The sequence below is a fragment of the Cannabis sativa genome, chromosome 5 (genome assembly GCF_029168945.1).
Source record: "Cannabis sativa cultivar Pink pepper isolate KNU-18-1 chromosome 5, ASM2916894v1, whole genome shotgun sequence".
NCBI lineage: Eukaryota > Viridiplantae > Streptophyta > Magnoliopsida > Rosales > Cannabaceae > Cannabis > Cannabis sativa.
In genome coordinates this window covers 6790721-6807304 of record NC_083605.1, presented here as the reverse complement: position 1 = coordinate 6807304, position 16584 = coordinate 6790721, and the positions used below count along the sequence as shown (strand labels likewise).

Here is a 16584-nt window from a genome sequence, read left to right as displayed (position 1 = left end):
TTCTGAATAATTTACAATGCCAAAAATAAGATTTAAACAATTACATACTTCGCATATAAGAAAAATAGTCACACATGCAACAAAATATGTAAATTTTATTTTCAGCATTGTAAGCTACTTGAAATTTTTTGAAAATTTGCAAATAGTTCAAAATTGTTAAAATTAAACTAAAAAACTCTCCTAAATACCGAAACAGATAGGGAAACTACTGAAATACCTCATTAGAGATGCACTATAGCCTTACCCAAAAGTAAATTTTAGGACCTTTCTCAATAAAAAAGAGCTTTCCGAAAAGCTAAACTTAGAAAGAAAAAATACCAAATAGCATTTGTAATTAATTTTTACTATGGAATGAAAATATTGCATGTGCTATTCATAAAAAGGCCAACAATTTTCTATATTGGTTACATGAAGATTAGAGGATCAACTGTGAATTGATTGATTATATAAGATAACTTATTATTTCATCCAATAAATACTCATTAATGTCTCAATATAAGAGCTAAGCAATGTCACCTATTGACTTGCAATTTTATTCTATGTAGTATCAATGTGATTCAGCAGACTGTAAATGAGACCAGTACTCATTCACCAGCTTTCCAAAAAGTGATCCTTCTTTTTTCATCAACTTCATTGGCTCCTCATACTCTATTATTTTTCCTGAAATCCAAAATCAAATTTCAAAATGAAAAACTAAACTCTCCCCTTTGAAAATGATTTAGTCAAACCGAAATTAGTATTGACATAGTGGAATAACCACAAGTTTATAAGTCAAGTTTGAAGATTTTCAACTACTGCAATGAAGATTATTACCATTGCTCATGGCAAGAACCATGGTGCAGTCCATCACAGTTGGTATTCGATGAGCTACTGTGATGACAGTGCAGTCAGCAAACTCAGTTCTAATGGTTTTTTGTAGAATCATATCAGTTGCATTGTCAATGGAAGCAGTTGCTTCATCAAGGACCAATATCCTACTTCTCCTCAGTAGAGCTCTTCCCAAACAGAACAATTGCCTTTGTCCCATACTCCAATTCGAGCCATCATCCGCAACTGAGAATAGCAAAACAACACTTATGACATCTCTTAATGTGTCACTTACTTGTCATGTATCAAATTTTGTTGTCATTACCTGACGAGTCCAGACCGCCTTTCTCCTCAATCGCTTCTTTAAGTTGACACTTTCCAAGAACCTTGAAAGTCAGAAAAAGGGAAAATATGATCAAACCTTGTTTTGTCAAAACAAAAGCCTCATTCAACTGATGCATCAGTATAACATTGTATTATGGTTACCTCCCATATTTCGTGGTCAGAATGTTGAGATAAAGGGTCCAAATTGTATCTAACAGTCCCATTAAAAAGAGTGGGATCTTGAGGTATTACTCCAAAACGTGACCTCAAATCATGAAGTCCTATTGTACATATGTCAATGCCATCAACTAGTATTGTCCCTTGGGTTGGCTCCACTAGACGAAACAAAGCTCCTACTAAAGTAGTCTTTCCACTACCTGTTCTACCAACTATCCCAATCTTATGTCCTCCAGCAAATGTGCAGCTAATACCGCGAAGAACAAGTGGAGAGTTGGCTCTATATCTGATCTGTTTTTTTGAAAATCAACACCGCATCAGCATTCTTTCTATTTGCAAGAGCTATTTTAAACCATCAAAGAGTAGATTCTTTTATTTACCTGTAAGTTACTTATCTCTACTTTCCCCACATTAGGCCAACTGGTTGGGGGGCGGTTTTCTTTAATCACTTCAGGCGCCTCACTTGGTATGCACATGTATTGGTTCAGCCTTTCTACTGAAATCATGTAATTTGTGAGAATGCATTGCCTTTGAATAGAATTCACTACCGAAATGTTCATGGATAGACCGTATGTTAGTGCCATTCCAATAAATCCTGCAGCAACACAAATTTTTGTTTTGGATGAATGAGTTTATTTTTAGGTAGTGAAAATGGTACCAAGACAAAAGTTGTTAAATACTAACCAGAGCTTAAAGTTTCAGGGGGAAGAAGGACCATACAGAATGCTGCAGAAGCAAGAATTGTTGCACTGAGTGTTTCTAATCTTTGGATTAACCATTCACTTGCTGCAAAACTATGAAAAAATGGGCTAGCATTTATGTCAATGAGCTCTAAACTTTTCATGAAAAATTGTTCTTCTCTTTTAAAGGCTCTAATTGTTATTGCACCAGCCACAGATTCTGCAAGATGGTTTGCTACCAAGGACTTTGTTGTGCCGTTGATTCGCATAAGTTCTTTAGTAGTAGCAAAGTAATATTTCTAATGATTTTTTCATTCAAAAAAAGAACATATATATTAGTCAAAGAAGTATGACACATGACATGAAAAATGTACAAAAGCTAAGAAATAGTCTCAAGAAAACTAGGCATAACTTAATTACCTGCAACAGAAAAGCCAGATATATAGTTGGTAATGATACAAACAGCACTTGCCAAGCGATAACAGCTAGTACTCCAAGATTAAAGATCGCATTGATGGACGATCCAACAGCAAAGAATAAGCCAAATGCAACATCCATATCAACTATACTCAGATCAGATGAAACCTGTTTAAGAACAAAGATAAAAGATGAGTATTAGTTTTATGAACAAGTCTTGTACTTGTAATTGAATCTGTTGTTCTAGATGCATACCCGACTAAGTATCCTTCCCAAAGGTGTGGAGTCGTAAAAGGACATTGGAGATCGAAAAAGGGAATTTAGTAGTTGGGAAAATAAAGATTTTGAGGATTCAATACTCAAATAAACTATAGAAATGGATCTCAAAAGCAAAACTATTAAGGAGCAACATCCAATCAACAAGTAAATAAGGATTAGCTTCAATGTGCTGATATGAGGATTATCTACAGCAACAGCCATCCAAGAGTTCTGCAACATCAGACCAATGGCGAATATAAGGTGACTTGTACTTAAGATGATAAAGTACAAGTACCCTTTGTTCTGACTCAGATATTGTATGTAAGGCCTTAATCCCGCGTCTCCTATTTCTCTTTCTTCTACCTTAATCAACTGATCTCCTGTAGATACTTGGAAGTTCTTTTCTGTGAAACTCTTTCTTATTTCCTTACTAGATGTTACAAGTTTCTCTGTGGTATTTACATAAGCAAGCCTTTCAGAACCAGCAGTCTCTTTGTGCGCATTCACGAGGTCTTGAAACTCTTTGCTTTTCGACAATAATTCATGGTAAGGAGCTGATTCTAAAATTTCCCCATCAGACATTATCTGTCAACAATTGGGTATTATTATTATTAAGTGTTGTCATAGATATAAGACATATTTCTTGGAACTTGAATTGAAGAAGACTAACCAAAACAGAATCAAATGCAGGTAAGAAATCAACTTGATGGGTCACAAGCATGACAGTCTTGTTTGATAGTGCTTCCATAACATATTCCTGAAATCAAGTAAGCATAAGAACCAAACCGAAAGAAAGACAAAGATAAATAATTAAGACACTAAAATTGTTGGGAAGGAATGATTACATTAAATAAGCTTGTAGCAGTATGTGCATCAACAGCACTGAATGGATCATCCAAAAGATATACATCAGCATTTTGATAGAGTGCGCGAGCAAGTTGGATTCGCTGTTTCTGGCCACCACTCAAATTTACTCCTCTTTCTCCAATTTCTGTCAAGTCACCATATGGTAACAGTTCAAAATCCTTCACTAGTGAACATCTCTCAAGTGTTTCTCTGTACCTTAGACCATCCATAGGGGAGCCAAACAAAATATTGTCTTGTATGGTGCCCGTTTGGATCCATGCTGTCTGAGAGACATAGGCAATATTTCTGTAAACTTGAATCTGAAATTCAAGAAATTATAAGTAAGATGATAATGGTTAGTTTCCTTAACCTGAATGAAAGGAAGGTTAGCAGTGCATAGATTACTTACACTGCCTTGTACATTTGGAACTTCACCAAGAATTGCAGCCAAAAGAGTTGATTTCCCTGAGCCAACCTCACCACATATAGCCACCTTTTCACCAGGGCTAACTTGTAAATTTATGTTTCTCAAAGTTGGCTTTGATAAATTATCTTCCCATGAAAAATCAGCTGAGTTACAAATAATGGCTTTGTCCCCACTCTCCAAGTTGAACTTTTGACTGTCTCTTGTAATCTGTAGTTCTGGGGCCTCAAGAAAAGTCTCAATTCTTGTAAATGCAACCTTTGCTTGAATCACCACACTAATAATATCAGGTATTGATCTAATAGGTTCCTGAACAAGGCGTAAAGTTGCTAAAAATGTGAAGACATTGTTGGCGTGAAGGGGTACTTTGAGAAAATAACAAGCTCCAAATGTTGCAGCAGAGACCAAAATAGGAGATGCCCAGAGTAGAATAGAATTATATGCTTTTCGAAACTGCACAGCCAATAACCATTTCAACTCTACCGTCCTCAAACTTTCCACCACATTCTTGAAGTGAGTTTCCCACGCGTATAGTTTCAACACCTTCATGTTCACAAGAGCCTCGGAGAGAGCTTTCAGCCTCTCATCTTGAGCTGTCATAAGCCTCACCTGAAACTTGTGTTGTAGCTTAGCAAGTGGAGCATTACATATCACAGTAAGAATTATTGCAACCAATGCTGCAACCGTCGCCAATCCAACTGATTGGAAGAGAATCACTAAGGCAATACAGATTTGGAGACTAGTTGTCCAAGTGTTATGGAAAGAAAATGGGAATTCCCCAATCCTATATGCATCAACAGTAACATAATTCATAATCTCACCACTTGAATAAATAAGCCTAGCAGAGTTAGATAATCTCAGTTGCTTGTTGTAAATTGATGCAGTGAGTAGTGATCTCACTTGCAGACCAATAAGTCTACTTCTAAAATACCACTGTCTTTGTGAGATGGATTCAAGGCTCTTTGAAATAAAAAGAGTAATGGCTAATACATAACCTTCATACATGAAACTTTGTTTTCCTTCAGCTACCAAAATGAAGGCATTAAGAAGCAAAGGACCAGCTGAGAGAGTCAAAATCTTTATTAAAGCAAAAAAACCAGATATGAAAATCTCTTTCAAATGGCATAAAAGTATTATCTTCAACAGTGATGGTTGAGAAGAAGGATCCTTGTGTTTTTGTTTCTCCAGTTGCTCCAAGAACATTTGATAGCAACTTTCTGCTCTATCATCTTCTCGCAGCCTCGGCATATCTTCTTCCTTGAGAGTTTTCTCTTTTCCCATTTTCATCAACGAATGCAGCCACCCGAAAGTGTACTTGCTGAACCATCCTGCTTTGGCAAATGGGGTAACCGAGTCATGGCTGCCTTTATCAATACTATTAGGCTCACCATTTAGAGGTGTATAAAGACCATTTTGAGTGACAACATCCTCATCACTCTCTTCATATTTACAACTCTTATAAGCACATAAGAGTAAAAGAACAGCTCCTGGAAAAGATAAAACATCTAAAGCTATCTTAATCGTCACTTGTTTGATCGAAAGAGCAGCAAACAAAGACAAAACACAAGCGAATCCAGTAAACAAGCTTGCGAGAATTGACAACAGCCGAACAGGCACTCTTGGAAGCTGTTTCACCTTGATACTTACCATCAAGGCCACAAATAACCAAGTGAAACCTTGAAATAAGGCTTGCAGCCATTGATTCAAAGGCACAACAGTATGATTTTTCTTTAGATTCTGTTCTAATATAAAGAATCCAAAGAACAGAAATGACAATCCAAGACAGCTGTTGAAGACAACAGACACAATCTGAAGAAAAGAAAGACCTTGAAACCAAGATGGAACATGACCCAGCTTTGAAGATGGTTTTTTAATCACGGTGATTAAGAGCATGATTAAAAGAACAACATCAAAGAAGATCATCAAAGCATTGTTGGTACATGAAAAAGGGTTATTCCAAAGCTCAAATTGTGAACTACCAGATTGATCAGCAGCACAAAACATAGCCCATATATTCTCCATCTTCATGTAATCTTAGCAAAAAAACAAATTCAAACATAAATATATTCTCAAACTGTTGCTGCATTTCCCAAAATAAAAACAAAACAAAAACAGAAGCATATGTATAGTATAACATAGTACCTTAATTTGCATAAAAACAGGATGTGTTTCTTCTCCTCTTAGGCCTCAATTGAAGTCACAAACATAGTTCACTTCACAATAAAGAGTCCCAGCAAAACAGGTCTTTCCTAAGCTGAAAAAAATCCAAGAGTTTTGTGAGCCAAAATCAAGAGTCAAGTTTGTTAATATATAAAATGAATTGAGTGATGATATATAATTAAATAACACATAAGCCTGAGTCTTGCGTCTCATCTTTGTCGTTATGTCCCTCTGTTCGTTCATTGTCTTATTCACGTAAAATTCAACACCTACGAAAAACTGTGACCATAAATAAATATAGTAATCTTTATTTCAATAAAAACAAATTGATTATTTCTTATTATTATTATTTTATTATTTTAATAATTAAAAAAGACTTACTGCCACAAAAACAATTTCTGGACTGTGCATCTTGTCCTGGCACTCAGAAACTTGATTCCCTCAAACTCTATGGCTCTATTGAAATAACATATAAATACATATTTGAAAAATTTACCCAAATTACTATTTTTTTGGTATAAAAAATTTCTTCAAATATATATATTTGACATTTTTATAGTATTTTATAAAAATAATAAAAAAAATCACATAAATTAATAGAAAAATATCACTCAAATAATATCAAAATAAATATAAATAAAATATACAAATAACAAAAATCAACCTCAAAATTATAAGAGTAGAATATAAAAATAACTTGAAAATAATATAAATTTGTATTTTCTTTAAATAAAATTTTCAAAATATTAAAAACTATGTACAATCTATTTTTGTAATTTTTTTTTTTTGACTTTTTTAATTATTTATGAACATATCCTTATATATTTTATAAAGGAAATATTTATCTTTTTTTTTTTTATATTGGGAAAGGGGGGATTCGAAAACTTAGAACCTCCTCTTTGTGAGGAGAAGTGTAGAACCACTAGACTAAGTCTATGGCTACCTAAGAAAAATATTTATTGATTAAGAATTTAAGACTATCGATCTTTTAGTTTTTTTTTTTTTTAATAATGATTAAGCTTCATTAAATCAAATCATCCAAAACCAAGGATGCAATTACAAAAGGTAAAGAATCCATACTAAAATTACGATCAGCATCATAAAGAGAAGATCGCGCTAAAGCATGCGCAACCTTATTAGCAGACCGCTTAACAAACTTAAAAGAAACATCATCAAAATCAGAAATCAAAGTCACACAATCATAAAGAATATGGCCATAAGGAGAGACCATATAGTTTGGCTTTTGCAAATCACTCATGACTTTCAAACAATCAGACTCAATTATAACACTTGTCCATCCATTCTTTTTACTCCATGTGACAAAGCCTCTTAGATTATTGGATACTAGTAAATGTAGTTGCGCTTCGCGCGGTTATGTAATAGAGTAAATATAAATTTTAGTTCTGTATTTTAAAAATTATTGGCCGTTCTCTCTATTTAGTTAAACTATAATTTACGTATAGTGTTTTGCTAAATAAAGTATAATGATACACTAAATCTAATTGTAATCAAATATCTTTACCCTAACATCAAAACTTTCTCTTCCCAACCCTCAATAAAGAGTGTGATCCGATTTGTGATCCAATTACACTGAATCATTCAAATCCAATCCAATTAGAAAATATTAGACATAGTAGTTACAGTTGGATTGGATTGGAAGTGGGTAGTTGTATTTTAATCCACTAAGATCCTAGATAGCCTTTTATTTGCAAGTGTCGCGCGTCCTATTCTGTGAATGTGATAGGCAAACTCATTATCCGAGGACATTGGGCAGGAGACTGTACTAACGTGCATTTTTCTCCTTCCCCGTCTAGCTCTTTTAAGTACCTTTTCTAAGAGTTCCTAGTGCTTCTTACGAGGTGCGGTCCACCTGAAATCGTTGCTACATGTCCGTAAACTGGTGGTGGAGCTAGCCCTGGAGAATATGGGTTCTGGAGCCACAATAGTTACCGCGGTCCGTAAATAATGTCAAGAAGATGACAGACGTTAAGGAATGACTTAGCACCCAGTTCAAAATGAAAGACTTGGGTGAAGCTAATTATGTTCTCGGGATCCAAATTATTAGAGACCACAAGAATAGATCACTTGTTCTCTCACAAGCAGCTTACATTGATAAGGTGTTAGAACATTTCTCAATGACCAATGTCAAAGGGGCAATTATGCCTTCTAGATATGGTTTGCGACTATCTAAGGAACAGTCTCCTACTAATCCTCAAGAGATAGAAGATATGAGAAAAATTCCTTATGCTTCAGCACTTGGAAGTCTGATGTATGATATGATATGCACTAGACCAGACATTTACTATGCAGTGAGAATTATGAGCAGGTATCAATCCAACCCAGGAAAGGAACATTTGACTACAGTTAAGCATATTTTGAAATACTTAAAGAGGACTAGGAACTATGTCTTGGTCTACAAGAGTGGTGTTTTGAATCCTTTAGGTTATACTGACTCAAATTTTTAGACTTGTCTTGATGACAGAAAGTCTACATTTAGGATGGTTTTCACTCTTAGGGGTGGAGCAGCTGTTTGGAGAAGTGTCAAGCAATCTGCAATTTTTAACTCTACCATATAGGTTGAATATATAGCTCCTGTTGAAATTGCTAAGGAACTGGTCTGGCTAAGAAAGTCCTTCACAGAACTTGGTGTTGTTCCGAGTATGAAATAACTACCGGTGTTACTTTGTGACAACACCGGTGCAATTGCCAATAGTAAAGAGCCTTAAAGCCACAAGAGGAGTAAATACATTGAGAGAAAATACCACATCATCAGAGAATATGTGGCAAGAGGAGACGTGCTGGTAGAAAAGGCTAATACTTAAGACAACCTAGCTGACCCATTAACCAAGACATCGATAGTGTTGGAAATTATTTTACCAGGATCTTAGATCTACTCACAAGTATGTTTATTAACATCCTAAATAAGAACTTTCTAAAACGATAAATTAAACACATATAAAGTTTAAGAAACCTTACATTGGGTGCAGCGGAATAATATGACTCCTTCCGTTCAGATATCTAGCCCTTGATTCCTTTCTGTAGCAGAGCATTATCAATATCTGAACCTGGATTTCTTTCTCTGAATCCTTGATGCTGAATCTCCTTTGCTGATGATCTTTCTTCACGATCTTCCTCACTATGATTGAGGTATTGCTTGATGTGTGTGGGCACTACTCTAATCACTAAGGTAAGTCGAAATTATCAAGGAAGAAGAGAGAGTGAGGGTGGTGGCCAAGGTAGAGAGAGAGGCTCAGGTTTTCTGAATCAGAAGTGTCAGAAGAAAAGTGTAATTTTCCTGAAGCCTTCACTATCTATTTATAGCATTCCACTAGGGTTAGATTTGAATTATATGGCATTAAAATAATGAAAAAATCAACTTAAAATACCTACAAAGGTGGCCGGCCATGCACTTAGTGGATTGGGCCTTGCTTTTTGCAATTTTGCAATTTTAACACCTTTTGTATCTGATTTTCTCAAAAATGCCAATTTCCTAATTCAATCATTTAAATGCCAATTCTAACTATTTAATAATTATAAATAATTATTAAATAATATTGTTATTTATCATATTTATTAATTGAACCATACAAAGTGTCATAATTAACAAATATGCCCCTATTAACTCTTTCTTTACAATTTCGCCCTTACTTAGTGAAAATTTCACAAATAGACATAGTCTAATTTGTGAATTATAATTGATTAATCAAAACCAATTACATGAGTCTTACAAGCAATATTATCTCAACTAGTGGGGGGACCATGGGTCTATATAACCGAGCTTCCAATAAGTAGATCAAGAATTTAGCACTAAAATTCACTAACTTATTAATTCTTCGTTGAATCCACGCATAGAACTTAGAATTGCACTCTCAGTATATAGAATGCTCTATATGTTCCACCATATAGACACATCATTAGTTATTCATTGTTATAATCCTAATTTGATCAATTATCCTCTATATGAATGATCTACACAGTAAAGGGATTAAATTACCGTAACACCCTACTATGTATTTTATCCTTAAAACACTTGACCCCGTATAAATGATATTTCAGCTTATGTGAAATGAGATCTCCACCATTTATTTTCGTTTGGTCAAGCTCGAAGGAGATCATCCTTTACTTACTATTCGCCAGATAGAAGCTATAGATTCCATGTTTATGCTAGCGCTCCCACTCAATTGCACTACCGTGTTCCCAAAATGTACGTATCACCCTGACCTAAAAGTAGGCTTAACTAACAAATCAAAGAACACGAATAGCCTTTCAAGATTGAGCCTAATCATAGCAGGATTAAGATCATTTAATCTAGGATCAACTTGGCGATATTGACTTGAATAGATTCTACGGTAAGTTTAATTAAATCTAAGTCAAAGTTCAATATCGGTCCCTTCTGATGCATACTCCATGCATCCAACCTGAGCTTTACTTTAACCAATGTTCTGGAAAGAACATAGTATTTCTCCAAATACAAGTAAACTCTTGTTGTAGATTATCATATCAGTAAAATCCTGTGTCTGATAAATCTAGGAAACTTTATTCACATAGTCATGTTTACTTTCTAATGTGTTGACGGCACAATAAACAGGATCAAGTATGTGAAAAGGGTTTCAGATGAATTTATACATTATGTACATATAATCATGAAATAAATCATGTGAACCATGCAACATTAAATGTTATTTCTGATCTATATTAATAAGTAAATCTGATTATATTGAAATGAGTTTTATTTAGGGCATAAAACCCAACAAACTCCCACTTGCACTAATATAAAGCAAAAAGTGTGTTTCAAATAATCTCAACACCTTGATATGCAAATCAAGTGTAGTAGTAGTAAACTCCTCGTAATAGGATCTGAAAGGTTGAATTAACCACAACCTTTTCTCCACCATTACTCTTCCTTAATCACAAAATCATTGATAATGTAAAATTCCTCTCTATATGTCTACTCTCTTGGGATACTGGATTCTATACCTTTGGCAACTACTTTTGGTTAATCAGGAAATTAACACTAGTAGTTTAGGCAATTTGGAATGGTGCCAAAGATGTATAGAACTTTCCTTAAACTGAATAAGTACCTTTCCTGCAACTTTAACATTCAGTCCCTCTCTGGTAGACCTAGAGACTTCAGATAAGTTTTTACACTTCTCCAAAATCACTATTCCACCCCCAGAGTAACCACCATCTTATCAGAAAGATTTACTAGCACAAAGGCAAATTTCGAAATCTGATATGGTGTAGTCTAAGAGTTTTAAACACACACTTATAGACTAACATATAGTTCCTCTTCTTAATCTTAGGATTTACTTGATTGTCTTTCAATGTTCTTCTCCTGGATTAATCTGATACCTACTCATTACTCCCACTCAACAGCAGGTGTCTGGTCTAAGGCATACAAAAGCATATCTAAGACCTCTCACTGTTGATATAAGAAATTCTTTCATGGCTTTATCTTTTCTGGAATAGTTAAGACTTTTTCTTAGATAAATAAAATCTATACCTAAGAAGTTGTGAAGCTTCTATAGATTGCCATTAGAAAGAAAATGCTTCAGCATCTTACTAAAGTAAGTTGCTTGCATTAGAGTAAGTAATTACCAGGTATACCACAAGCCATAGGTTTAGATAAACTCAAACCTATAATACTAGGAACAGGAAGTTTTGTTAAGTCAATTGAATGGACTTATAAACGAAAATTTACTTTTATGTCCTTGTAATAGAAAACTTTAGGTTATTCCACGTGAATGGATTAAACCATAGTTCTATTGGCTTTCTTCTTAGTTTCTTATCTTAACAATCCATTACTTGTTTAAACTCGCAATGGATATTAATCACTAGTGTCTCCCAAGTCATAAGAAGGTGAGTTCCTAGAAACTCTCCCACTACGACAAGGTACCGTGAATTATGTCTAAGAAAATGGTATTGACCTCTTCGGTTGTGACAAGACAACAGAGGCAGTGGGATCATCATATGTTATATAAGATGATAGAACACTTTTGGAATCAAGAAAAAAAAAAAAGTCTCCTTTATTTTCTACTTGTTTTCAGACTTAGTCATTATCTTAGAAAAGTAGTATTTGTTTGAACAAACACTTTCTTATCTATTGACAATGGGATGGTCCACCCTTAATCACTTAGAACAGCTAACAAACCATGGTTAATAGTTCTAGCTTTTCTTAAGATTTTTGATTAGGTCATCCATGAATCTAGTAATGATTTACATTAAGTATACAACCATTACATCATTCTGAAATTGTATTACCATAGAAGGAATTAGGCAACGACTAGTAACTAATCATTAACATGCAACTCGAAATTTCTGGGGAGGTAAGTTTGGATATAATTCAAAAATCAATTTAATGATCTTTGAACTGCATATCTACTAACTACTTCTCCACCCCTATCAGTTCGCAAGATCTTTAACCACTTACCTTAATGGTTTTAACCATTGCTAGAAATCAACGAAATTTTTCAAACATTTCAAATTTCTTGCTAAAAGGTATAATCTAGAGTTATCGTTTTAAGAATACAACGTAAAACTCATATCCACCCCTGAATGTACATCCATCTGCGAATGAGATGAATTACTTTCAGTGGATATAGGCATATTAACTCTTTGCAGAGATTGATCTTGTCAAATCCACTATGAACAAGATACAAATGCCATAGATTAATAAAAATTTGGTTGTGTCTTTTTGATGACTTAGGTTTAGTTACATCAAAGAGTTCTTAGAATAGTGCAAGTGGATCTTGGTCACAGAATACCTAACTCATATTTCATACAGTTTGAATCCATTAATAGAAGATGGATATTAAACACGTGAGAAAGTGTAACTGTATTGTATTCTGGAATTAGAAATATAAGAAAATTTCTGTTTGGATTCTAAAATTAAAGTCAAAGACTTAAATTCAACCAAATATAATGAGTAATTCTTTCTTGGACCACCACTACTATTTAAACTCTAAGTCAGATTTGCCCATACAAGTAGGAGATTTCTAAGATTGAGGATTTATATCAATTGGGAATAGAATTTCGGGATTATAATCATATGCGTCATTTAATTTCTTAAGAGAAAATATAATGACATGAAATGATTTATAGACCATTCAACCAATGATATATTATTGAGCTAATTCGAAATGAATAAGCTAAGAGGAATTAGGATAATTTCGTTTATAAATAAGAATCCAACGATGCTTCGATTAGCGAAAGACAAAGTAATCTTATTTATGTAATCTTCTTGTTTCATATTGTAAAAATACTAGTCTAAGGTGTCATCAATTGATGAACAGCTAGATGTTGCATATACAATATTTATCTTTCGAGATCTTACACTATTATGTATGTCTAATGGTGAAAATCCATTAGGGATTTATCTCATTAGAAAAACAAACATGTTAGACCAACAATGAAGATTTGAAATTAAACTACAACTTAATAACAGAAAATAACATGGTTCAATATAAATTCATACACAATTAAGAAATTATAAACATATAGCAAGTAGGAATGACTAGTGAAAATACTAAAACATACAATCCTAAATAATTTCCAAGGTTTTCAACAAACTGATACAGTGTCCCGGTAGGGGAGAGTCAAAGCATCATTTATTGAATAGAGTTGTCAGCTCATCTAAAATAGAAACCATTCTAGCAACCTTTTATTCGATCAAAATAAGAATCCAACGTTGTCCCGGTAGGCGAGAGTCAAGGTTATTCTCATTTTATGAGCTTCCACCATTGTTTCATGTTTTATGAGTTTATCTCTAAGTAGTCACTGTAGGGGAGAGTCTAAATAGAGACGAAAACTCACAAAACACTTATCAAATGAAATCTTACGGTGTTAAATGCGTTCAACGAATAACCATCCATAGGGGGACGAAGTCTAGCGTCTCGAGGTTATATTGAAAACATTTAACTTTTGTAAGACCAACAATGGAGATCGAATATCTTAATAATAATCAAGCTCATTATTTAAAGCGAGTTGTATTTTCTTTGATTCTCTTTATTTAATCTATTTATTTTAAATATATATTTATTTAAAATTTCCAATTTGGAATGAAAAATTCTAAAAATAAATTTTAATTTAATATTTATAAATTTTACTTAGATGGATATGAAAATAACATGTATTTCTTCCATCTTAGTAATAATTTCCAATAAATATTTAGAAAAATATTCAATTTAAGTTGTTACAAAATTAATATTAATTAATTTACAACTCAAATTTAATTTTCTATAAATATATATTGCATTTCGAAAAATTAAAGTATTTAAGAATACAATTTTTGAAAATGCTTGTTAAAATAAAAAATTAATCTTGGAAAAATTATTCTAATTTAATGTTGGCCCAAAATTAATTAATAAAATTAATTTACAACAAAAAATATAATTTTCCTATTTAATTAAATATATAAGAAAAAAATTCAAATATTTAAGTATGATGATGAAAATCAACTTAAATATTAATTTTCTATTTAATTAAATACACTAGAAAAATACTTCAAGCAAAAATATCATCTATCTAGATTTTCCTTTGACTAATTAATTCAATTTCTAATAATATACTTTAATTCAATTTATTTTAAATTAATCAATAAATGAAAAAATCATTGATTTAAGTTGATCCAAGAATTAATTAAAATAAATAATTAATTTACAACTTAATCTATTTTTCAAGATAAAATTCGAAATTCTAGCATTTAAGAAATGCAATTTCGAAAATTGATTAATAAAATAAAAAAAATATATTTTGAAAATTATTTAAATTTAGTTGAAAAAATAAATTTCAACTAAAAATAATTTTCTATTTAATTAAATATCATGAAATAGAAATATTTAAGTATGATGATAAAAATCAACTTAGATATTCAATTTTCAAATTAATTAAATGTATTAAATTCAAGAAATAAATAATTAAGTGTAGAGAAGGCTTAATTATTAGTCTCTAGTTTAATACTAGGAAAAATATACTTAAAATAAATTGTACCAAAATTAATTATATAAATAATTAATTTTACAATGTATAATATTTTCCTATTTAATATTAGAAATAATAAGTAGTCTAGAAATAACTATCTAGAAAATATCTTATTTGACTAAGTATCTTTTCCACAAAATTTGAAAAAATATCTAATTTAAGTTGTATTAGAAAAAAATCTAGAACTTAAATATTTTTCAAATTTAAATTTAATTAAATATCAAAAATTAAGTTGTAACCACTTAATTTGAAAATATTCCATTTTAAGTTAATATTCGAAAAGATATTAACTTAAAAAATATCTAAAGAATCTTAATAACCAATGCCTAAAATTCCTCAACTTAATTTTGAAATTTGAAATTCAAAAGATATTCAGATTTAAGTTGGTTAGTTGTAGATAACTAAATATCAACTTAAATAAAAATATTTAATGAAAAATTTAAATTAAGTTCCAGAAAGAATCTAGATGGTTATAATTCTATATTTAATTAAATACAAGAAAATACATATAGTTTAGCTTAGAATAAAGAATTCTTTAAACTATAATTTTCTTAAATTAATTTCAAAATAAATAAAATTAATAATGTTGCTAATCAATTTTATTAGGTTAAACTAGTGTAATTAACCTAGTACAGTTGTTCAAATCAGGCAAATGGGCCTTCACAATTGGGGTGGTTCATGTGAGGGGGTGCTGGTTTCAGTATGTCGTACCCACTTCTATGGCTCCCAACTCTCACACAAGGCCCAAAAGAGAGGAATTTAACCTTAAAAAGAACAACTGTTATTAATTGAATAAGCCCAATAACTAAATGGGCCTAAATAAATTCTATCAAGAACTATGATAATTAATTTTAGCAACAACAACCTATATGTATCTATGTAAAGTCCTTTTTTGGCAAGTTAGGTGACAAAATAATTTTTCCTTTTTATGGTAAGATTGCTATGCATTCATTTTCGAAATCTTACCTCTTTTATTCGGTTATAAGTTGCCATTTTCCTTGTTTGGAAAGTTGCACTTTCAGCTGAACTTTCCTTTGTTGAAAACTTCTCAAAAGAGAAGAAATTCTCTTTTGGAAAGTTGTCCTTTTAAGGGAAACTTTGATTATTGCCTTTTCCTTATTAATTTCGATTGTATCTTGATACAATCAGAATATCTAATCTGTTTTTGGCAGGAATCAAGCTTTGAAAGAAGATCGGACCCGATTTTAGTAAGTTTCCGTTTGCAGGCGGATCTGCTTCGTCAGCAACCAAATCTGATGTAGCAGATCGTGTTTGTTTTTGGAAAGTCTTTGTACAGCTGCTAATTCGAACTTGTGGTTGCCTCTTTGGTTTCTATGATCTATAAATAGAGCCTAGAGAGCAACCATTCGAATTACCTCTTCCAATATTCATTTTTTGCATTTATCTTTTGTGAGAAGAGAGTGTTTCTTTGTTTTGTGAGAGCCTAGTTGTTCACCTAGGTTCTAGTTGTTCTATTTCTGTTCTTACTCTATCCTAGAGGTTGTGAAGAAC

At 32.4% G+C, this 16584-nt stretch overlaps 1 protein-coding gene across 1 annotated transcript; it reads right to left on the bottom strand.

Annotated features, from left to right (window-relative positions):
* Positions 1-338: 338 nt before the first annotated feature.
* On the bottom strand, positions 339-6371 carry LOC115717065 (ABC transporter C family member 10). The gene is made up of 12 exons (XM_061115340.1): positions 6076-6371; positions 3919-5966; positions 3509-3829; positions 3334-3420; positions 2661-3248; positions 2409-2573; positions 1993-2287; positions 1689-1903; positions 1294-1599; positions 1133-1193; positions 814-1053; positions 339-660 (listed from the first exon to the last, which is right to left on the bottom strand). Exons 2-12 carry the CDS (start codon positions 5959-5961, stop codon positions 548-550), a joined length of 4434 nt encoding a protein of 1477 aa, XP_060971323.1. The 5' UTR covers positions 5962-5966; positions 6076-6371; the 3' UTR covers positions 339-547.
* Between the last annotated feature and the right edge of the window lie 10213 nt (positions 6372-16584).